Here is a 25,913-nt window from a genome sequence, read left to right on the forward strand (position 1 = left end):
AGTTTTTTGATTATGGGCCCAGTATTCAAGTTGGTCCAAATCAGGGTCCAAAATTAAACTTTGTTTGATTTCAACAAAAATTGAATATATTGGGTTCTTCGATATGCTGAATCTAACCATCTATTTAGATTTTTGATATTTGGGCCCGTTTATCAAATTGGTCCACATTGAGGTTTAAAGGGTCCAAAATTGAACTTTATTTGATTTCATCAAAAATTGAATTCTTGGGGTTCTTTGATATGCTGAATCTAACCATGTATTTAGATTTTGGATATTGGAATACCACAAAGGAATGGTAAGAATTGTCTTTTGGAGTTATGGCTCAAACCGTTAAGGAATAAGGTGCAAAAAAGGGGGGGAAAAGGGTTTCCAGGTTAATGGACAATTACCTAAGTACAAAACATAATTTTAAAGGCAGTGTAAGGTTGGTAATTGAAACTCATTTGAATATCTCACCTAAACTGCTTTTAAGTTATGTATATTGGAAATTTGCCAAAAACTTTATTATTAATAAATTCCATTGGAAATTTGCCAAAAACTTTAGTTTAATGAACTTCATTGGAAATTTGCCAATATAAAATGTTGCTGATGAAGCGTTTTTGTTTATCTCACCTAAACTGCTTTTAAATTATGTATATTGGAAATTTGCCAAAAACTTTATTGTTAATAAATTCCATTGGAAATTTGCTAATAACTTTAGTTTAATAAACTTCATTGCATTTTTTCTAGTTTCCAGACAATAACTTGTATGTAAGTGTATGGATCTCTCTAAAATTGTACTGGGGGGGGGATTTTTTTTCTTCCAATTTTTTGGGGTTCATATTTTTTTTCTTCAAAGTTTTTGTAATCTTCAATTGCACAATATTGCGCAATAGCAAGAAATCTTCAATTGCACAGTATTGCGCAATAGCAAGAAATCTTTAATTGCACAGTATTGCGCAACAACACAGTATTGCGCAATAGCACAGTATTGCTCAATAGCACAGTATTGCACAATAGCACAGTATTGCGCAATAGCAAGAAATCTTCAATTACACAGTATTGCGCAATAGCAAGAAATCTTCAATTGCACAGTATTGCGCAATAGGAAGAAATCTTCAATTGCACCGGTTTGTGCAATAGCAAGAAATCTTCAATTGAAAATAAATACAAATCTTTTAACCAATTTCAATGGGATTAATTTAAAGTCTTTAATTTTTGGGGGTTCTTACCTTGTATTACTTTTTATACGACCGCAAAAAAATTTTGTGGTCGTATATTGGTATGACGTTGGCGTCGTCGTCGTCGTCGTCCAACGTCGTCGTCCGAATACATATTGGTTTTCGCACTCTAACTTTAGTTTAAGTGAATGGATCTTTTTGAAATTTGACCATAAGGTTAAATACCACAAAAGGAAGGTTGGGATTGATTTTGGGGGTTATGGTACCAACAGTTAAGGAATTAGGGGCCAAAAAGGGGCCAAAAATGAGCATTTTCTAGTTTCCAGACAATAACTGTGGAACGGTGTATGGATCTCTCTGAAATTATACTACAAGTTTCCATACCACAAAGGGATGGTTAGGATTTGCTTTGGGGGGTTATGGCTCAAACCGTTTAGGAATTAGGGGCAAAAAAGGGGGAAAAACAAGGTTGTCCTGGTTAATGGACAAATACTTTAGTACAAAACATAATTTAAAGCAGTGTAAGGGAGATAAATCAAATACATCATTGAAATTATCTCCCTTACACTGCTTTTAAATTATGTATAAAGTAATGGTTAATGAACAATAAAGATAATCTAAAACAGTGTAAGGGAGGTAATCCAAATACAACGTTTTGGTTACTTCCCTTACACTGCTTTTAAATTATGTTTAAAGAAATGCATATTTATAAAGGAAGACCAGTAAAAATATCTGCAAATGTTTTCATCTTTTTTTTTTACAAAAAAATCCATATGAAAGATTTGACACTATATTTTTATTAATTCTATTATAAAATAGATTAAGTTAGCACTATGGTAAATTTAAATGGGTAATTATGGTTGCCAACTCCATTGGAAATTTGAATTGAGATTATGACCATATCTTGAGGGAAAGAATTTTTTGGGGGGAAAAAGGGGGGGGGATAAAAAGAAATTGTGGGGGGCCAATTTTTTCTCATTTTCAGATTTCAGAAATTAAAAAGAATTATTCTTCAAATATTATTTTTTTTTCAAATTCAAATATTGAAAAATTTCAAGAAGTAATCTTTAATTGCACAGTATGGCGCATTAGATTTGTAAAATCTTTGATCACATTTATTTATTTGTTATGCCGAATCTAACAGTGTATTTAGATTTTTAATTTTGGGTCCAGTTTTCAAATTGGTCTACATTAATGTCCAAAGGGTCCAAAATTAAACTTTGTTTGATTTTAGCAAAAATTGAATATATGAGGTTCTTTGATATGCTGAATCTAAACATGTATTTAGATTTTTGATTTTTGGCCCAGTTTTCAAGTTGGTCCAAATTGGGGTCCAAAATTAAACTTTGTTTGATTTCAACAAAAATTGAATATATGGGGTTCTTTGATATGCTGAATCTAACCATGTATTTAGATTTTTTATTTGTGGACCCCGTTATCTACTTGGTTCATATTGAGGTCAAAAGGGTCCAAAATTAAACTTTGTTTGATTTCATCTAAAATTGAATTATTGGGGTTCTTTGATATTCCAAATCTAACCGTGTATTTAGGTTTTTAATTTTGGGTCCTGTTTTTTAAATTGGTCTACATTGAGGTACAAAGGGTCCAAAATTAAACTTAGTTTGATTTTGACAAAAATTGAATTCTTGGGGTTCTTTGATTTGCTGAATCTAAACATGTGTTTAGATTTTTGATTATGGGCCCAGTTTTCAAGTTGGTCCAAGATAGGGTCCAGTATTTAAACTTTGTTTGATTTCAACAAAAATTGAATATATGGGGTTCTTTGATATGCTGAATCTAAACATGTATTTAGATTTTTGATTATGGGCCCAGTTTTCAAGTTGGTCCAAATTGGGGTCCAAAATTAAACTTTGTTTGATTTCAACAAAAATTGAATATATGAGGTTCTTTGATATGCTGAATCTAACCATGTATTTAGATTTTTTATTTGTAGGCCCCGCTATCAAATTGGTTCATATTGAGGTCAAAAGGGTCCAAAATTAAACTTTGTTTGATTTCATCGAAAATTGAATTATTGGGGTTCTTTGATATGCCAAATCTAACCGTATTTTTAATTTGGGTCCCGTTTTTTAAATTGGTCTTCATTGAGGTCCAAAGGGTCCAAAATTAAACTTAGTTTGATTTTAACAAAAATTGAATTCTTGGGGTTCTTTGATATGCTGAATCTAAACATGTGTTTAGATTTTTGATTATGGGCCCAGTTTTCAAGTTTGTCCAAGTTGGGGTCCAAAATTAAACTTTGTTTGATTTTAACAAAAATTGAATATATGGGGTTCTTTGATATGCTGAATCTAACCATGTATTTTGATTTTGGACATTGGACCATAATAGGTAAATTAAAAAAATTCAAGTTCTTAGACCACATTCTTTCTGTGTCAGAAACCTATGCTGTGTCAAATATTTAATAACAATCCAAATTCAGAGCTGTATCAAGCTTGAATGTTGTGTCCATACTTGCCCCAACTGTTCAGGGTTCAGCCTCTGCGGTCGTATCAAGCTGCGCCCCAGCGAAGCATTTTATTTAAATTGTTAATCATTTCTTTGAACTTGAAAAAGAAAATGCATTTATAAATATAAAAAAAAAACATAACTGAAATTGTACTTACCAAAAAAAATAAACAAAATACAACACAAGTTTTCCTCATCATGAATTCATTAACACAATCCTTCAGCAAGTATTAAAATGAGCATATATATTTATGGTATAAGTACATATAAGTCTTTAAAATGTTGATCTACAGATTAGTCTTTGGAATGCTCTGAGTTATGGTTGCTGACTTTACAGCTAGTATACATTTGGTCAATACTTCCAAAGCATGTACAGCATAAATCATGTCAACATTGGCAAAACACATAACACGAATTTCAAAAAAAAAGAACAGCACAACAGACCTCACTATAGATGAATTAATACTGACAATGAATCAACCATGGAAATAAGACTTTACTTCCTTAAATTCCTGTATGTACAAAATATAACAATGGTCAGCTGTTAATTATGATGAAAGCACTTTGTAATGTTGTTATCTATGAAAATGTTTAAATAAAGAATAAAAATTACTGTTTTTGTGATACATTAAAGCTCTGAGAGATTTGGTAGTGTGTGCTGAGTCAAAATGTGAAAGTTTAACTATGAGTAAGTCCAAAACTTCAGAAGAATGCAAATTTCTTTGTTGAATCTCCAAAAACTTGTGGTTGGTCAAAGCTGTAAGCTCTCGCATGGTAAATTTGCCTCTGTTCTCTTTGGCATCTTAGTTTCCACAAAAAAGGAAAAGTCTGCAAAAAATATAATAATACAGATTTTAACAAGATTTTAAATACTAATGAATACCGGTATATATATACCCGTATACAATTTTTAAATGGTTATAGCAAGGACGTACAAAATGTATTATTATCATTTAAAGCTTAAGTTTATCACAATATAAAAATAAGGAGATGAGGTATGATTGCCAATGAGAAAACTATCCACCAAAGTTCAGATTAAGTGGATGTACAGCCTTCAACAATGAGAAAAACCCATACTGTATAGTCGGCTATAAAAGGCACTGACATGAAAATTATGAAACAATTCAATTGAGTAAATTTAAACACAAGTGAACCAACGCCTGGTAAATCTTCTGTCATTAGATTCCATAAAGTGGATACCTCGGGTATGCAGGGTTGTTACGATAAAAACATAAAATGTAGAAGGTCCTATAACAACAACACTTTAAGGAATGCTCCAGTAATTTATTGAGATTGACATGTTTCGGTGGCTAGTCATCAGGATAGAAAACAATACATAAAATCATGCTGATGTACAAAAAGTTTACACAGACACAACTGACAATAATTTATTGTATGATTCGTTCCACTGTGCAAGAGTGCTAACACACGATGGCAGAATAATTTTAACAAACATTTTAACAACAAAAACATTGTATTTTTATCTTATTTTATTTTAATAGTTTACTTCCATTATTATATACTTACTTTCACTTTCTCTTTCAATCGCTATTTATAAAGTTATTCACCATAGCAACATTGTGACGTTTTAAATTTGCTCAACCCGATTTTGTACATCAGCATGATTTTATGTATTGTTTTCTATCCTGATGACAGTGGCCTAGCAGATCGATACAAAGAAGAAAACATCAAACATAAACACAGATTGGACGTGACAGGGTATTTATCTATCCCTCATCCCTAACAACAAATAGGACACCAAGTACAGATCTGAGAGTACTTGCAGTTACTGACAGCTACTTCAAAGCCAATAAAAACTCATATAAAAAGTTAATGTATCTAAGACTAAAATATCAATCAGTAGACATCCAACATCCAATGGATTTTGTGTAAAGACGTCATTAACAGTCAGAGAAAAACATGACCTTGTGCAATGCCAAAAAAAAGGTATCGAAAGAGTGCATATGTGTATAACAAAATTATTTAGTATGAATAATTTGCCTTTTGTTCTAGATTGGTTTGACTGCATGCAATTCTTTGAGGAGGCTGTTTTCAACGTAAATAATAAACGTCCAAAGTTCATTAAATTAAAATGGCCATAGTGTCCATAATAGATATCCTATGGCCATGAAACTTTGTCAACTATCTTCCATTAGCTTAGGTGATGCCAAGTTTTACAAGAATTGGCATTAGTGGCAAGGTTTCAGTGCACAAAATAGTTGGCATGCATTTTGTAGCAGGACACAAGGACACAATGATAAATTATAAATATTGAATATAATGTTTCAGTTTAAAGGCTTAATTTAATACAAATGATTGTTTTCTTTATTTAGATACAATTTTCTGAAACAAAAATTATACATGCTAACTATATTTTGCACTGAAAATAGGACACATCTAAGAATTGGTCAAGTCTTTCTATCCTATTAGGTCCGAGGACACAGTTATCGTTCTTTAAATTTTCATTGTCTACAAATATAGTCCCCAGTGTGGATAGTGACACAGTGTAGAGTGGGGCGCACATATTCGCCGGGGACACAATTTCGTGATTTTATGATTTTGATGTGTAGATTTAACTTCAAATGATTGCTGAAATGGAAGAAATATGCCGGTAAATTATATTTTTATAACAAATATGATTATTTTTTAAACTTAGAAAAGATTTAGGCACTTACCGCAAAGGACCGAAAAACACACAACAATTTTCGGCCAATTTCCTGAACGAAAAAAAAAATTCAAAGAAGTATTTCTTAGTAATTCTTTGACTGATTGCCCTAAATTTCAGTTCTTTACACCTTTGAAATGTCTGCTATTCATCTATAGTGAAATTGATCTGATAAATATTGTCTAAAGCTGCAGTTATTTGGTTTTAAATAGATGTGTAAAATCGGCGAATATGTGTCCCCCTATGACAAAACATCAGGAAATTTCAAATAGCCTTTAATCTAACTTTTCAGATGAATTTTTTCAGAGAAACATGTTTTCAAGCTAAGAATATTTTTCTTTTGATGTTATCTTCATATAGAAATATCAGTATACTTCATAAACTTAAAGGTCTGAACATAAACTGCAGATAACATGGAAAAATTATGGCGAAAATGAGCACCCCACTCTATAACAAATTTTTTTGATTCACTTTCCAAATTTATTGCTTCAATTTTTATGCATGGAATATTAAGTAGGGACAAGGGGGTGAAATTACATGATTCAAATAAATAAAAAATTAGTCTGTCTAACACTGTCAATCTTAATAATAGAACCTGTAACATAAAATTATCCATATATATCTGAGTTTATAGAAATGATAAAAAAAATTTAAAGTCAACGCCCGGCAAATAATCTTCAATAATTGAAGGATTGCCAGAAACTGAAAGAAGAAGAAGAGATGCATGGTACTGGTAGACTTTTCTATAATTTTGATATAATTTGTCACATATTAAATTCGTACACTACACTGTAAAAATCTTGTTGAGATAGAGCAGTGCCATTTTTTTTAATTTGAAATTATTGTCTAAAGAAAATGCATTGCACTGTTTTTGAGCCGCCTGCATTTCTACGACGTTCCCATTCCGGGCAATGTCGGTAGACATTTTGACCTCGAAATGGAAAACACCGTTTCTATATTTAGATTTGACCAAGGGTATTTATTTGACCAATCGAAAATATGAGTTGGACTTTACAATGTAACATTCTTCTTGTCTCCGTATTTTTAATTGTCCTTTACAAGGAGCACCGCCATGAGCTATGGCGTATAAAGGAGGACATTTGGAGCCTGTATAACACACATTATAATTGTTCTTTACACGTTTTGTTAAAATAATTTCAAATACCTGTGGAACAGATTAAAACTGAAACTGAATCACTGGACAAGCGCCAGTCCGTCACACCCAGCGTCTTGACTTTACAAATGCAATTTTGGAATACAAATCACTTACTTCTAATAAAGATATTGTGCTTGTAACATACTGATAGTGTGCTAAAAGTGAGACTGATACATCACTCACTATATACACATGTATACATGTGAATCAGCAATACAAATACGCTAAAAGATATAAAACGACGCAGTAACGAAGCAATCGTAACTACTCGGTCATTCTCGCTATGCCTGGCCGAGTAGAACTTTACGATTGGAATAATAATAGACTGGTACCCGGTCATCAAATTTGACAATACCTGTAACAGTAACAGTAACCTTATTACTCATTATACACAAGAGAACAAAATGAAATGATAATTAGAGCGAACAGACACAGGGCAAACAGGTATAAGGGCAAACGGACTCAGGGTGAACAGTTATTAGGGCGAACAGGTACTAGGGCGAAGGGATCTGGATTCGTCACCATGATGCCATCATCTGTGTCATGCCTCATGGACATGATCATAGCTAAGGGGACGACCATTTGATATTCTGGGGGGGGGGGGGGGGGGGGGGGGGGGCAGGAGGATTTGCTTTTGATCGGTTATTTATTTTTGTAAACTAAGAGGACAGATTATCTATTTTCTGCACTGTTGAAGCAAGATTTTTCATTTTCATTAAAGCAAGGGACTGATTATTTATTTTCACAACTATATTTTTAATATTTGAAAACATACAATTTTTAAATTCATTTTTTATTATAAATAATACATGAATAGACCAATCATTATGTACCATTTAATCAGAATTAATCATCATCATCTGTAGAAATAAATCTTCTGAATTCCCAACTGCATATACATGTATTGCATACATACAAGATATTAAAGTTTTGGCTGTAATTAGTGTCTTTTAAAAGTATTGCAAATCATTTATGCCGAGCGGAGCGAGGCTAAAAAAATTTGAAGGGTTTTGGAACCGCTGAAGGCCCCAAGTTGCTATAGAACTAATGATGCAAAATGTGTTTCCCATACCCTTTCTTAATCTGAAAATGAAAGTTCTGTTTTAATCATTTTTTGACAATATTTTGGTCTCAAAGCAACATGTATAGATTCAGTGTAAGACTTAAGTTTTTAGGAACAACATCAAAAGACAAAGATAAAGCAAAAATTTAATTCACATAGTTAAGTATGTGGCTGCTGTTTTTTTTTTAAACTCTTGATCAAGTTGATAACAAAGTTACTAAATTACAAAAGGAATGCAACACTAACAGAATACAGAAGGGCAATCAATGAACAAAAGACAAATAAATAAGAAACATTGATCCCCAAAAAACAGGAGCTACGTCTGAGGGAGAACAGAACTTGCTTCTTGCAAGACACTTGCCGTGAAAACAATTTGATATGAAGACAAGCTTTTGGTTTTGAAATTTCCTACATGAGGCATTTGCCTGAATGTAGTTACTGCCATATGTAATAAAAGTGAGTTAAGTGTTCCTGAGACAATATACCTCAAGTTAAATGAAACCCATTTTTCAGACATTTCAAGTATTTTAAATAATATTTATACTTTTATTATTCACAGATTTGGGAAGTGATTCCCGATTTTTTTTGAAAAAAAAGTTGAATTTTATGAAGAATCTGGTGCAATCTCATGCTCTCAAATAGACCTGCCGAGTTATTTATTTTTAATACATTGCAAGTCAGGTTATTTATTTTCAAACTACCACAGAACAAACCATTTATTTTTGTGATTATCAAGGCTGAGTTATTTATTTTCAAAATCCTCCTGGCCCCCCCCAGAATATCAAATGGTCGTCCCCTAAAATAATTATGACGTCTTGGAAGGCTATTTAAATTTTTTGTCGTCGTAAACTATTTCAAAAATCTTCTCCTCTGAAACTACTGGGCCAAATACCTTCAAACTTTAACTAAATGTTCCTTAGGGTATCTAGTTTATAAATTGTATCCGAAGTTTTGACAAACATGGCCGCCATGGCTAAAAATAGAACATAAGGGTCAAATGCAGTTTTTGGCTTATATCTCAAAAACTAAAGCTTTTAGAGCAAATCTGACTTGGGGTAAAATTGTTCAGTTGGTCAAGATCTATCAGCTATTAAATTTTCAGACGAATCAAACAACCCATTGTTGGGTTGCTGCCACCGAATTGGTAGTTTTAACAAAATTTTGCAGTTTTTTGTTATTATTTTGAATATTATTATAGATATATATAAACTGTAAGCAGCAATAATGTTCAGCAAAGTAAGATCTACAAAAAAGTTTATATGACCATAATTGTCAATTGACCCCTTTAAGGAGTTATTGTTCTTTAAAGACAATTTTACACAATTTGTTCATCAAGTTTGCTAACATTTAAAAATCTTCTCCTCTGAAACTACTGGGCCAAATACCTTCAAACTTTAACTAAATGTTCCTTAGCGTATCTTGTTTTTAAATTGTATCCGAAGTTTGTATCAATCGACAAACATGGCCGCCATGGCTAAAAATAGAACATAAGGGTCAAATGCAGTTTTTGGCTTATATCTCAAAAACTAAATCTTTTAGAGCAAATGTGACATGGGGTAAAATTGTTTAATTGGTCAAGATCTATCGGCCCTGAAATTGTCAGACGATTCGAACAAACCATTGTTGGGTTGCTGCCACCAAATTGGTAGTTTTAACAAAATTTGGCAGTTTTTTGTTATTATTTTGAATATTATTATAGATATATATAAACTGTAAGCAGCAATAATGTTCAGCAAAGTAAGATCTACAAAAAAGTTAATATGACCAAAATTGTCAATTGACCCCTTAAGGAGTTATTGCCCTTTAAGGACAATTTTACACAATTTGTTCAAGTTTGCTTACATTTAAAAATCTTCTCCTCTGAAATTCAGGTGAGCGATTCAGGCTCTTGAGAGCCTCTTGTTTTAAAACGTTTATCTGATTTCTTTTTAGGAGATTATAAAATAATTTTTGCACCAAACTCGTTAAAATTTGACAGACCCGAATTTCCAGAACCTTTTTTTTTATATTATCCGGAAATTCAGGTCCGTCAAATTTTACCGAGTTTGGTTCAAAAATATATTTTATACTCCCAAAATGAAGCATCTTGGGGATAAATCAGCTAAACGTTTTTATAAAGCAGTAAATTCCCTCTCAAAGTCCAACTGAAAATATGAGTTCCGCGTTATGACGTCGATGTAAGGCGTCAAAGAAAAAAATATAATAGCCTTTCAAGATGTCATAATTATTTGGACTAGATCATAGCTAGCACAGGAATTGGAAATTCTATCAATAAAATTCTGTAAATAATAAAGTCGACTATCAATAGAGCTTCTCGACTTTATTATTTACAGAATTTTATTGATAGAATTTCCGATTCCTGTGATCATAGGCAGATAGGTAGTCCAAATAATTAGGAAGGTGTCACAGAAAAAAATTAGAATAGCTAAAAAAATTAAAAATAGCCTTTCAAGACGGGCCTCACAGAAAAAAATTAAAATAGCCTTTCAAGACGTCATAATTATTTGGACTAGATCATAGAGCGAATGGACCCTGATTCGTCACCATGATGCATCATCTGTGTCATGATCATATCCGTTTCAAAAACATTTTTATAACAGTAGAACCAGAGAAATATAATACTGAATTACATGTATATATCATATCACAGTTATACTAATAATAGTATTTATGTCTCTGCCTCTGGTAGAACTAGTCCAAATAATTATGACGTCTTGAAAGGCTATTATATTTTTTTTTCTTTGACGCCTTACATCGCAGGAAGGCGTCAAAGCAAAAATTAAAAATAGCCTTCCAAGACGTCATAATTATATGGACATGGTAGAACCTGACGGTGTTCAAACCAACAGTCAACACACCCTATCACATCATCGACACATGACAGTCTGCATTGTAAGCTGCGCAAAACGATGATATTTGTAACATACATTGTACCTGCATCCTAGCGAGTTATGACATATATATATACAGAAACGTAGCTACATGTAGAAGCACTGGCCGCAGCAGGGAATATCATAGAGGGGAGCCTAATGTCATTAATGCTTATTATTTGAAAAGAGTATGTTAAAGTTTGTTGAAAATTTAGCCGAATATTTATGTTGTATTGCTGCTACCAAATAACTATTTTCCTTTAATCTGCAATGTAGAGTACCAGGAATACAAGGTATTTAATATAAAACAACTGAAGACCATGTTATCTGCATGTATTTATCTTTATTGATACATTTTAAAAATTTCAAAACAACCATTAACAGTTATCATTATATATAAACAAGATCCAATTCGAACTTTGCATCACAGTCACCAGTTATTTCCTTAATTTTTTACACTATTATTTTAAAGAGCATATATAATATATGTGTCAAAAACGAACTTGAGATCAAAGAAGCCAAGTTGTGTGCGAAAAAAAAATCCTTTTTATGTAAGATTACAATTCCTACCTTCTTGTTTTTACACATTACAAGCTGACTAGTTTATTTTTCTTAAAAATGTTACTTTCATTATTGATCCAACAAAGAAAATTATACAAAAATAAGTGAGCCTAAAGACATCATAATTATACCTAATCAGCATTCTAAATAACAATCAACAATCATTAAAATTAATTCTAAATAAAACAAATGTAAAGAATGCTCCAAAACAAGCCATTAATTTCTAAATAATTCCATGTTTTTTCATGAATTTCGGGAATATATATTTTCTTTAATATTTTTCATATACATGATATACATGATATAAATATATAAACCTAAGTATCAATATATTAATTTTTTTTTAAAAGTAGGGCGAACGAACCCAGTGCAAATGGACTCAGGGCGTAAGAAAACAGGGTGAACATGTAATCAGGTCAAGCGGACCCAATACCATGATGACATAATTTCTGTTAGTTTAGTAGTAAACTAAAGTAAAGCAACCCCACATCCCTTATCATTTTTTAGCTAAAGAAAGTTTTTTGTACAGTAGTAACCATGATATCACTGCAGTGGACTGCCAAATGAGAAATAACTGTCAACATCAATTAGGTTTATATAGATTCTATTTTAAGAAAAGTCTAAAAAAGATATTACAGTTTCTTCTTATGATCTCCTGTACTGGATCACAAAAACTGGTATTCAAATCCTTTTATGGTAGGGCTGGGAAATCCAGTATCCCATCCTTTTCGTATACATTTGTATCTTGAATACTAAAAATTATAGTACATGTAACATAAAATAATGTCCCCATGAACTGTTGTCTGTTGGACAAAATTTCATTTAAAATATTGTCTGCAGAAACAATTTCATAATGAATTATTACTGTCAAGGATAATTATTTCATTATGAAATAGTGTTCTTGTCCATGAAATTTTGCCACATACCTCCTTCTGAACAGTATTTCACTTAAGAAATACTAGTGTAACGGTTTATTTCTTCCTCTGTGATATTTTATCCTGGAGATAATTTGTCACAGAAATTTTTTTCCAGACATGGTATTTCACAGGTAGATTTTATCCAGGAGAGTGAAACTCTATCTGTCTTATGCAGATAGTATTTACCAGTATATATTTTCCGTTCCATATTTCACAGAACCTTGTGAAATAGAGTCCCACTGTCTACTATGTAAGGTACTTGCAATCAATATATACCTGACCATAATTATAAATGTTTCACCAAGGTAGAACATATTTGCATAATTTATCAATCAAAGGGAGGTCATTATGAGCCATTTATATTTTACAGATATTATATTCCAGAGACCAGAATCTTTTTCATAGTGAAATTTTTCCTTTATTCTTAATTTTTTATATTAATTTAGATAAAAAGATGACTTAAAACATGATTTAAAAAAAAACTACATTTCTACTTACTTTTTTATTTGTACTGAGATCTGAAAACAACTCACTTTTACCTGTATTTCACTTACTTTATTTTATATATTAATTTGATCATGATATTATTTCACAATTAAATTCTGTGAAATTACTTTTGGTTTTGTTTCATATGTTTCATGATATTTGTCTTTTAAAAGAATGATATTTACTTTAATATTTCAGGATATTATTTTCAATTATAATCTGTGAAATTATTTCACATTATAATACATTTATTTGGTTTTTTATTTACTAATTTAGCTTATATTCAAATACACTATTATCATGATTATTAGTACATAGTATTTGCAAAGATTAAGTTTTTTTTATTAACTGTTCAATATTTTAACTTCCCAGATAGAATTTCACGGCAATGGATAATATATCACTGTGAAATATTTTCCTCATAAAAAAATAACAACAACTTCTGTAACATTTTTTCCCTCAGATGATATTTCATCCGGATAGAATTTTGCTTTACACTAGTGTGTCTGTGACAATTAATAATTTTTATTTTTACTGTGAAATTCTGTCTATGACCAGAGAAGGGACGACACTGCACACAGCAGACATATTGGACTTACCGGTATATTATCAATCGGTCGCGGTGATAAAGTGTCATTTATTACAAGCAGTTTGTGCTGTGAACATCACCTGAACAGTCGAAATTTGTTGAATGAGATTATAAACATACATGTAAGCAGTAATATACAGTTATTATGATTATACAAGTTACATATATACATGTACAATGTATACATAATAATCAAATTTAGTATTTGTCATTTTTTGCCAGGAATATACAAATGTATGTATCCCTTTTTTAACTGCTATTTCCTGGGGCCTTTTTCGTACGACATGGACGTTAATTGAATACTTGTTTATTAAAGTCATTTAACTGATTTTGAGCTTTTATTTGAGTCAAAACTTTAGTTTAATACAAAATTATAAATATTGGACTCTTTCTTCAATTAACAGAGAAGAGAAAACACAATAGCATGAATAGAGAACGAAGCCGACCAATACACAAAAAATACACAGTTAAAAAATAAAAAGCTACTTTTAAATACCATGTTTACATTTTTTTTGAGTGAACATGGTGGATAGTTGTCTCATTGGCAATCATACCTTATCTCCTTATTTTCATATTTTTATTTTATCTTGAATATATTTAAAAATACACAATAGATGGTTTTCATGATAATGGCTAAGGTTTACATATTTACTCACGGATTTGACAACTATATTTTTACATTTTATTCGAAAATCAATGTTTTTTAGCATCTTACTATGAAGCAACGAATGGAGACTTAAGAAAGAAGACCTTTTATTATTTTAGGCTGTTTGAACAATATTCTTAAACTGTTAAAAATTTCGATGTTTTTTACTTGCAAACTAACGAAATATTAACAAAAATTTGTGTCTTGTATTTTTACAGACCTTGAATAAAAGTTCCCGCCATTACAGAACATAATCTTTATAGATAAAATTTACACAGAAGAAGTAAAAATTACATTAAAATTTTTATGTCATCAATAAATCTTTCCATGTTAAAACTTGCTATATTTTCTATGATTGCATTAGAATATATTTGAAATTAAAACATGAACAAATCGATCTTTTACAATACTTAAAATTGCCAAAGGGAAGCTGAAATCAAACCACACAACCTGAAAAGTTTTTGCACACTGCACCTGGGCTGTCGTCCCTTCTCTAGTCTATTAAAATATTTCTTAATCTAATAATATCTTCCCTGAGAAAAACCTCTGCCATGAAATGGTGAGCATTTCAGGAATTTTTCAAAATATTTTTCAAAAAATAGTGTGTAAATTATGCATATTTGTTTGTAATTTTCAATCAAATAAAACACTTTAATGATACCATTATCCAAATACTAAATATTTATAACCTCACTTTCATGAGACAAAATTTCATACTGTCCATCTATGAAATATTGTCTGTGTATGGTCTAAATTGTCCTTTTCTGGACATTATTTCATAGATGGGAACAACATTTCATGATACAAAGTCACGAAATATTGCCTTTGTAGACAATATTACATAGGACAATATTTTGCTTTACATACATGTATACCTTGTCCAAATAATTATGATGTCTAGAAAGGCTATTTTTTTTTTATTTTTGCTGTTATGTTTTCCTGAACATGCTGTAGGAAGGCACCAAAAAAAAATTATCAAAAAATTGTACAAAACGTTTTGATTATTAGTCCCCAACCGACGAAGTCGAAAGGGACTTTCGGTTTGCACTCCGTCCGTCTGTCCATCTGTCCGTCTGTCCATCCGTCAGTCCGGCAAGTCAGCTTTCCACACTTTTTTTCTTCGTTCTTGAAGATATTGATTTGATATTTGGTATATAGTTTTATCATAACAAGTTATAGACCAAGTTCAAATTTTGTTACGGTCTGACAATTTAGTCCAGAGTTATGGACCATAACTCTGGACCATATCTAATGTTAGAGTACTATGTTAAACCATATTTCTGTACAAAGGGAGATAACTCATTTTTTAAAAGACATTCTTTGTTAAATTATTTGAAGAATTTTTTGGCAGGTTTGTTTGTTATTTAGTATAAACTAATTTTCTGAATGCTATAGATATAAAAAAAATTATGAAGAGAAATCCTTTAATTAGATAATAATCTATTTTTATTAATGTATATATTTCTTTACATTACATTGTGTAGATATGAAAAAAAATTGCAAGTTATACACTGTCCACACTGGGGACTATATTTGTAGACAACGAAAATCTAAGGACGATAACTGTGTCCTTGGACCTAATAGCTCATCATGGTATTGGTAACAGGGGGTCACTTCAGCACCAAGACATTTTGGCAGCATTTTGGACATTACTTGACAAAAACAAATGGGAACCTTATATTTATTATTTTAAGTAAAGTCAGAGACATATATACTTGTGTATATATGTCTCTGGTAAAGTACAACACTGGGATTAGAAAATACATTTTGTAAAATTTCAGGTAAAAATCTTAAGGTTCATAATAACAATTAAATGGACAAAAATGGCAGTTTTTACACAGGTCTACATATATAAAGCAGTGACTCTTCTCTTTGAATGTAATTCTTGTGTATAGTGGTCATATGTCAGTGAGATTCTTTTAATTTCAATAAAAAATTAAAAAAACAATATTTTTCTATGATTTTGTTTTAAATGTGTGTGTTAGATTTTATTTTCTTAGCTTGAGATTGTAACAAAATTAATTGCTTTCACATTTTTAGTATACATCATGTACATTACATGATATAAGAATTTTTTTTTGAAAAAATAATTTTAATTTTGGAAATTACTCAAAATTTCAAGTAAGTGAATGTAGAAATTATACTGCATTTATATATACATTGGTTGAGAGAAACAATGAAAAGTGAAAGTAGAGAGCTCGAGTTATAAATGGATCAGATAAATATGGATAAAGTTTGTGAAAAAGTCAACTTGAGTTCGTTTTGTTTTATAAGATGCTCAACATTTTTATACGATTGCAAAAACATTTTTGTGGTTGTATATTGGTATGACGTTGGCATCGTCGACGTCGTCGTAGTCCGAAGACACATTGGTTTTCGCACTCTAACTTTAGTTTAAGTGAATGGATCTCTATGAAATTTTACCATAAGGTTCAATACCACAAAAGTAAGGTTGGGATAGATTTTGGGGGTTATGGTACCAACAGTTAAGGAATTAGGGGCCCAAAAGGGGCCAAAAATAAGCATTTTTGTAACTTCCAGACATAACTTGTGTGTTAGTGTTTGGATCTCTCTGACATTGTACCACAAGGTTCCATATCACAAAGGTAATGCTGGGATTGATTTTGGGGGTAATTGCCTCAAAACTTTAGGAATTAGGGGCCAAAAAAGGGGCAAAAAACAAGCATTTTTCTAGTTTCCAGACAATAATTTTAGTGTAAGTGTATGGATCTTTCTGAAATTGTACTACAAGGTTCCATATCACAAAGGGAAAGCTGGAATTGAGTTTGGGGGTAATTGCCCAAAACGTTTAGGAATTTGGGGCCAAAAAACAAGCATTTTTCTAATTTCAGGACAATAACTTGTGTGTAAGTGTATGGATCTTTATGAAATTGTTCTACAAGGTTCCATATCAGCTGGGTTTGAGTTTGGGGGTAATTGCCCTAAATGTTTAGGAATTTGGGGCCAAAAAGGGGCCTAAAAACAAGCATTTTTCTATTTTCCAGACAATAACTTGTGTTCAAGTGTATGGATCTCTCTGAAATTGTACTGCAAGGTACCTTACCACAAAGGGAATGCTGGGATTGAGTTTGGGGGTGATGAATCATAAGGGGGTTCAAAAAATTGGGGGGGGATTTTTTTTTCCTTTTTTTTTTCTTTAAAATTTTCCATTTTAAATTGGTTATTTCTGATTTATATATAAAAGCAAATAATAATGATATGGTTTGAATAGGTAAATTAAAATTTTTTAAGTTCTTAGACCACATTCATTCTGTGTCAGAAACCTATGCTGTGTCAAATATTTAATCACAATCCAAATTCAGTGCTGTATCAAGCTTGAATGTTGTGTCCATACTTGCCCCAACTGTTTAGGGTTCGACCTCTGCGGTCGTATCAAGCTGCGCCCAGCGGAGCATTTTATTAAAGATTGGCCTCCTACTTCCTTATTTCTTTTTAAATAACCAACAACAAGTGTTCATGGTGTTACAACTTTCTTCCCACAAAGGAGCATGCAGTCTCAAGACAGCCAACAGCAAGCTTGTTATTAATGTTAGTTACAAAAAGTACTTTTCATTGAGCATCAATAGTAAATTAATACTGATTCTAAGATATTATATTTAAAATTAAGGCACTTTGGTTTGCGAAGTTAATATTATTATTTAGATAAAAGACTATGATTACAGTTTTATATACACCTATAACCTTTCTCAAACCATGCAAACCTTTATTGGATTTTATGAAACTTTACATTATACCAAGAGATACCATCTAACATGTCAAAAGTCAGATTTAGATTTTTTCCAATTTTTGGCAGGGTTGGACAAAGTCTAAAATATTAGCTTATACATGTAGTATGATAATGTCGGTTAGGCAGGCAGGAAAAAGTGGGTTACAATGACCTAATTTGTGTAATCAACTTCTCCTACAATTTTCAACCCACATCCCAAAACTTCACAGGAAGATTGCACATTTGTTGAAGTTGTGCACTTGCTATCATGTAATTGTTGAGGATTTTTTTCTCATTTTTCCAGACTTGGGTCATTTTTCAGCAAAATTTATGAAAGAGGGTACAAGTTTTCAACTTCTATAGTTTTCAACCATTATCCCTAAGATTCACAGAAAGATTGTACACATATTTTAGTTGTGCACTTGCTGAAATTATGGAATTGTTTGAAGAATGTTACACATTTTTCCTGACTTGGGAATTAGAAATTTTCCAGCAAAAACTAATTTGTAAACATTCTACATTGATGAGTCACAAATATTGCAACCAGGCCATTTGAGACTTTGTCCCATTTTTACTGATAAATGTCATTTGAACAGCTCTGGTGAATAGTTGTCTAATTGGCAATCATACGTACCACATCTCCTTTATTTGGCCGAAATCATTTAAGTACAGTCTATGGTTAAAGATTTTAAAACTTTGACTGAAGCTTCTTCATAATTCAGAGATAACACTCAGAGAAGAATTTTGATTTTTTTTCATTAATTATTTTTCTGTATTTTTACTGATTACCGGTAATAAACTTATTTTTTTAACAGTTAACAATACACTTTCACACTGACATGTACAGCAGCAGTTGCTGGATGTTACACAGGGTTTTTGTGGATTTACCCTTTTCAATTTTTTTTTCCAAAATTTATGTGGTTATTTTTAGGCACCAATTTCCACATCTAGTCTAATCTTTTTGTAATAAAACAATCGATTTAGACCAAGATGATACTGGTTGGCAGTTCAGTACAGTCTGTAGTTTAGAATTTATATCTGTTACTGCTGATTCTTCAGTTTGACAGAAATTGACCTATGAAATAAGACTCAACTTGACTAGTATATTGTAAATATTAGGTAATATCCAGTTAAATATGAACGAATATGTTTCCAAACATTTTGATATTCTTAAAATAAATACTATTGTGCTCACTTTTTTCAGGTGGAAAGTAGTTGTTGATTACAAAACCAAAGAAGATGCATATAACTAAAGTGAAAAAGAAACAGTAATTCAGAGGATGAACAGTTAACTTTCTGGAATCTGAAATTTACAATAATAATATAAACTTAGAATTATATTCAATAAAAGGAACTGGAAATTACTTTAATGGAAAATTGGAGAACATATCTACTCTAGCATGCAAATTATGTTTCAGGAATATTTATTGTTTACATGTTTAACTTTAAATACTGTGTTTAGGATTTGTCCTTCAATCTCAACAAAGACTGAATAGTGGCATATTTTTCAAGTTTTGGTATCCCTCCTGCTTTAAGTTCTGCAAATGATTGAAAAACACGTTCAGCATTTGAGTGGAGTTGCCATATTTCTATGTTGTGTGCTTCAGGTAAGTGATTTTTTCATGTCTTTAAATACTTGTTTGTCAATATATAACGTCACAGTACCCAAATTGCACCTTTCAACTAAAATAGCTGCGGAAATAACAAGTTTTCTTTGAGACAAAACAATTTGTATTTTTATGATTTGACATTATACACGTCCTTCAACATTGGTAAATATATTCAAATATACACAAAGCGTTTACAGTATGTATCAACAGATGAAACATTCATTGGAAAAGTAAAATCTAAGGAATCGTCGCCATGCGACGTTCACAAAAAGTCATCTTTTAAAAAATGAGCAAATAAAATATTTTACAAGCATCCAATTCGTGAAAAATGAATATTAAGCATGAACTAATGTCAAATTGTTCTAAATATATGAAGAAATAAGACAAAACATCTGTTATTCCATTTTTAAGGATGTGTAAGCATGGATGCAATTTGGGTACTCCTGGTCACATAATCATTGATCGTTTATAGGTTGGTTCAAACCCATTTTTCTATGATTCAATATAGATTCAAAATTAAATTGGTGTAACTATAAAGTACAAATGTAAATAAGGAGAGGTCTACAAAATAAACACAGAATGGTTAGTTCTTAACAACTCCTTCAAAGATTACTGTATGTAGAACTTCCATTTCCATTCACTGGTATTTATTAGTGTGCTAGAATTCAAAACTATTTGTTTTAGTTTTTCCCCATATATTATAAAATAAAGAATCTTGCCAAAACAATTCTGTAGAAACATGATAAATTTTGAAAATAATCCATTAAGTGCTCCTATTTATTATACTGGATTGATTAGAAAGATCTTTTAAAATAAAGAAACATGCCAACTTATATTTTATTACTTCATGTCAAAGTATGAAAAATATGTATGCCTGCTCAATGTTATGAATCATTGACAATTTCTATAAGGATTTGACATTCAGATATTCATGTTCGAAAAATTATACATTTCAGTGCAATGCAGTAGGGACAAGAGACAGATTGTATTCTAATGGAACAAGTACAAAATGCATGGGCATACAATGTCCTAAAAGTAAGTCTTAAGAAGTCATTTAAATTTCATTATTTCTCACAAGTTTTAGGGGAAAGGATAGCTATCAGGCAATCTGTGTCATGTACTATCCAAAAATGACATATGCTAAACAAAATCTTACTCAATGTGCACAACTTAGACTCTCTTTGAACAACTTAGTTATAAGTATTTAAAGAAATAAAATTATTTGAAGAACATTTTCCAGTAACCCATGGTGAACACTTTCGTGTGCATTTAAACTTATTTTTACGACCGCATGGTTCCACAGAAACAAAACAACCCATCTTCTCAGAGCTATTAAGCTTTTTGTTTTAAAAAAAAGAAATAGTTCATGGCAGCCGGAGATTTGTTTTCATTTAACCATGGGTTTGGCATTTATATTATCCTGAGCAATAGCGTTTGCGCTAAGAGTAGATATACTGTAATTATACTGGTTGATGATATTTAGGTTGTCATAGTAGAATGTACAACAGTTTGTGCAATTATAACCTCCTTGCACTGCAACCAGTTTTGTGTAACACATTCATAGGTTTATTACTAATGTTAGTAAAACATATTTTAATGAATTAATCATGTGACCATTTGTCATGTTTGTTCCACAAATGTCTTTCCTGGAAAATAAGTATTTTAAGTGTCTTCAGTATCTGTGTAAATGATTGTTTGTATATTTCATTGTAGCTTTCATCCTGGTCACAAGGATCTGTCTGGTGTTAATTCATAATTTCCAAGTAATAAATTTTGAACTATATATATAACTATTTTACCTGCCAACCCCCTTTCTTCCTTATGTATGAATGAAATTTATATTTTGTAGATCACATTTTTAAACCATGCACAGAAGGGGATGGCTTAAGAGATTCCTGTGAACCATGTCCGTCAGATCGACCTGTCTGCATAGAATCATTTGATTCATCAAAGTTTTCTGATCCACCAGTGCTTTTTGTGTGTAAGAATCCAACAGAAGAATGTACATGCAAATCTGATGGTTAGTGTTTTGTTTGCTTTACAACAATTGATTTGACATGCTTTTTGCTCTCTGTTTAATTTGAATTAATTTAGATTTTCAATTTTTTACTCTTATGTTAATCAATAGTAACAAAATAGGTAACTCCAGTCAACTCATCCTGATGGCCTATCAATGTATGTGTCATGTGGTATGTGTATGCTATGCGTTCATTAAGCTTTGCTTCTTTTATTTCAGAGGCAGAAGTAATTAATCAAGCAGAGTGTTATGAAACATTGAAACCAATTTGTCAGTGTAAAACAGAAGCTGGATATTTTGGTACCAATCCAGATTTATGTGAGCTAACAAAAGTCGAAAATTGTCCTCCAGGGTATTATTTGTCTTTAAAAAATGGTAGGAATTTTGTAATAATTAAGTTTTGTTTATCTTGGATTTCTATTCTTTTAAATTCTTTAATTTTCGAAAGCATGGAATTTGTAGATATGATTAAGTCATTGAAAATTTGCTGATGCTGCTTCAGGCATACTTTTTAAGCGGATTTTCAAAAGAAAAATCGGTTATTGATTTGGGGATGTACGGCGGGTGGGCGGTTGGGCGGCTGCCAAACAGTGTCCATTCATTAATATGAAAACACTTTGATGAAATCTTTCCAAATTTAGATATGTTGTTTCCTGTGACTAAATGAAGGTCAAGTTCAATTTTCACGATTTTAGCTTCTCGTTGTTGAGTTGTAGCCCTTTTCAGTAGCCAAAAGTGGTACTTGTAATGTGATTGAGTAATTTCCCTTTGAACAGAAATTAATAATTAATTTCTTTGTCATTTGGTTTCTTGTTAGATTTTTTTTTTAATTTGAGGCCTGTCTTCAAATTGGTCCACATTTAGGTCCAAAGGGTCCAAAATACAACTTTTTTTTTCAATTAAAAAAAATTGAATTCTTGGTGTTCTTTGATATGCTGAATCTAAGTGGTATTTAGCTTTGAACAAAGCAAAAACATCATATCTAATGTAAGGGAACTATTTTTATATCATTTATTCAGTTAGAGTTATTTCCCTTTGAACAGAAAATTAACAAATCCATGGATAAAATTAAACTGTTTTTCATATCAACATAAATTGAATATATATAGGGTTCTTTTTTGATGCTTTAAGTGCAAAAGTTGTCTGTATGGTGAATGACGAGAGACAGCTGTGTATAGAAAAGTTTATATGTATCAGGTGTGATCAATTTATCCTCCATATTGATACTTAGCTATGCATATTTCCACAGAGTTTACATTCTGTTGAAATCTTATTGTTTTCTGCACTCTCTGGAGCAGCTGTAATCAACCCTGTTATTTGGTGTTTCTGTGTCTTTAGTTTTCTATATACAATGTATTTATCATTTATTTATCTGTTAACTCTTTGTTGTCACCTAAATACAATGTAAGAGACTCAATTTATTGTCTGATTCTGTTGTATTAAGGAAGGTCAAAGTATTTTATGAGTTTAGATATTAAAAATATTACAGAATGATCTATGTCACTAATACACATGTATCACCTACATATTTGTCATCCCCTCAAATTTTAATATGGATGAATGTTTAAGTGGTTAAGAATTTTGTTGAAATTTTATAGTATCCAGTGTTCTCCATTTTTCACTAAGGTAAGGTGGGTCTTTTGAAAAAATCACTTGCAACCGGTCGTATTATTTTTTTTATACTTTTCCAACAGGGTTTTTTTTTTACTGTGGGTGTTGTCACAAAAAGAATGGTTAGTATTGTATTCACATTTAATGGAATTGAATAGCAGATGGCTTTTGCAGGACTTCCTCCTCCTGCCAAGTTTTTGTCCTATTCCTTGCTTTAGTGCTGTATTTTTGGTACACAGAACAGTAACATCCTTCTTCTGTGACGATTAGCCATTTAAAGTCCTGTTCATATTTCTCAGCTTGGGAACAACCTCTCAATGTAATGACTATCCCTTTTATGAAGGATACTTTTCAAGAGATACAAACGAGCACATATTTATTTCATTTACAGAAACTTTTTCCAAAGAACTATACATCTATTTTGTATTATATGGTCAAAACATGTCCAAGAATTTTGTAATAATCCTGGACTTATATCTACTTTATCATGTTTATCATAAAAAAAAAGGGACCCTCTTTTAGAAAAGTTGTTCCAAATATTACATAACTGTACAATGTCTCATGTTTGTTGCTTATAGTTATACTATCATAAATTATTGTTAATTGTAAATGCCCCCTGTGGGACCCTGATTGGAATAATAAACTATTTGATTTGATTCGATTTTATAACGAGTTTTCCCCCTTTTAAGTTAAAAAATCTTAGTTTTTCTTTTTTCTTTTCTTCAACAATAAGACAACCTCTTGTCACTCATTTAAGGAATATCCCTCATTAGGGGATTGTTCCCAACCTGTTTACCCTTGCGATCGCTCGTGTGCCTTTTCCGTTGTTTTGATACTTTTTTCAATTTTAACAATTTCAATACAACTATCCGTTGTAGTTGACTTATTTTGCCTAAAGTTTTCCTTATCACCATCGTCATCTGCCTTTCTCTTCCCCCGAATAATAATAGAAAACATTGAAATTTGATGATCCGCCATTTTTGTCAATGAAAACAAATCAGCGAGGCGCGATTAGTATTCAAATTTTTACGGTACGGAACCAAAAAATTCCGGAATTTGAAAAAAAAGCCGACCACCTCCCTAAAATGGAAAGGTGGTCAGCTTTCAAAAGAAGGTGGTCAGCACACCCGGCTTAAATGCCGAATGGAAAACACTGGTATCTATAACCCACATGATGTGCATTACGCCACCTATTTCATTTCTTCATCAGAATGATTTTGAGGATTAAAGCATGAACTCTACTATGACATATTACCAAACCAAAGTACATATTTGACTCCTCTTTTGTGAGCCTTGCTTGCAGTACCTGTTGTTTTCAATTAAATTTAGGGGTACCCTATTTTTGAAGTGTAACCTCTTTTATTATACATGTATATGGTAATATTTGATTGTGAGATTGCTCCTTAAGGTTCTTTAATTTCTAAGCAAGAAGATTTATAGGGAAAAAAAATGTCTCATAATTATATAGTCTGTCCTCATAACTCATTTTCATTGTGTATTTTTATACCCTTGCACCAAAGAAAGGGGGAATACTTTTTTACCTGTGTACATGTATGTGCGTATGTCTTTCTGTATTTTTTCTCAGCAATTAAAAGCCACAGCTTCTTGATATATGGCACCAAACTTCTTCTCTGTTATGAAATAACTATTCCCAAAAACATGTATTCTTTAAATGTTATGTATGTATTAGATTTTTTTTATTACATTATTGTTCAGCCACTTCTAGTCATAGCTTTGTGATATATGGCACCAAACTACATTTGGATGTGCTTTGTGACACATTTCAGTTTCTTTGATTCTCCACTACCTGTTTGCCACAAACTTGTGTCTTGAGGGAGGAGTATGATTAGTGAGCATTACCTCACAGTACATTGTACATAGAATTATTTTTTATGACCTTTAATCAATCAAATTGTTTTTTTTTTTGTCTTAACAAATTACTGAAGATGTTAATAAAATATTATTAACTTTTTCAGGTGTATGCCGACCATGTGGTCATAGCATGTACAAAGATACAATAGGATTTGAAGAATGCATTCCACAACCCGAGTAAGTGTTATTTGGAGGGAAAGAGAATAAGGTCAATAGTAGTATTCTTATCACTAGTCAAGACTAGACAATGTTCTAATGCATTAAGCTTCTGCTGTCAATATTTTTTCATCAACTAAACCTGACTATTTAATTATAAATTTGACAGGACTAATAGTTGGTGGAAGTGTCATTGTGTTTTATAGTGGCATACCCTAAATAATGTTGCTTACCACCACAGAGTGGTCAATGCCACTACATATTTTGACATTGAAGTCAACAGTGGTTCAATTCATTTTTTGTTGAACTTGCATTGAGGGGAGGGCAATTTGGATGCA

At 31.5% G+C, this 25,913-nt stretch overlaps 2 protein-coding genes across 4 annotated transcripts in view; one reads left to right on the top strand and one right to left on the bottom strand.

Annotated features, from left to right (window-relative positions):
• The window catches only part of LOC127719913 (uncharacterized), a 74,175-nt gene extending 66,449 nt beyond the window's left edge, over positions 1-7,726 (bottom strand). For 2 of the 3 annotated variants that reach the window (XM_052226281.1, XM_052226279.1), the window contains exons 1-2: positions 7,565-7,726; positions 3,788-4,457 (exon numbers count right to left, since the gene is read on the bottom strand). In XM_052226281.1, the coding sequence (XP_052082241.1) occupies positions 3,788-3,829 (42 nt within the window). In that variant the 5' untranslated portion in view covers positions 3,830-4,457; positions 7,565-7,726. Of the gene's footprint in view, positions 1-3,787; positions 4,458-7,459 lie in introns of all 3 variants that reach the window. The other variant, XM_052226280.1, reaches the window with a different exon arrangement.
• A 49-nt stretch (positions 7,727-7,775) lies between these two features.
• LOC127719918 (uncharacterized) overlaps positions 7,776-25,913 on the top strand; it is a 49,649-nt gene continuing 31,511 nt past the window's right edge. The window contains exons 1-6 of the mRNA XM_052226288.1: positions 7,776-7,894; positions 19,514-19,916; positions 20,876-20,954; positions 21,769-21,939; positions 22,156-22,311; positions 25,524-25,596. Of these exons, the coding sequence (XP_052082248.1) occupies positions 19,854-19,916; positions 20,876-20,954; positions 21,769-21,939; positions 22,156-22,311; positions 25,524-25,596 (542 nt within the window). The 5' untranslated portion in view covers positions 7,776-7,894; positions 19,514-19,853. The remainder of the gene's footprint in view (positions 7,895-19,513; positions 19,917-20,875; positions 20,955-21,768; positions 21,940-22,155; positions 22,312-25,523; positions 25,597-25,913) is intronic.

The sequence above is a fragment of the Mytilus californianus genome, unplaced genomic scaffold (genome assembly GCF_021869535.1).
Source record: "Mytilus californianus isolate M0D057914Y unplaced genomic scaffold, xbMytCali1.0.p SCAF_11, whole genome shotgun sequence".
NCBI classification, from domain to species: domain Eukaryota; kingdom Metazoa; phylum Mollusca; class Bivalvia; order Mytilida; family Mytilidae; genus Mytilus; species Mytilus californianus.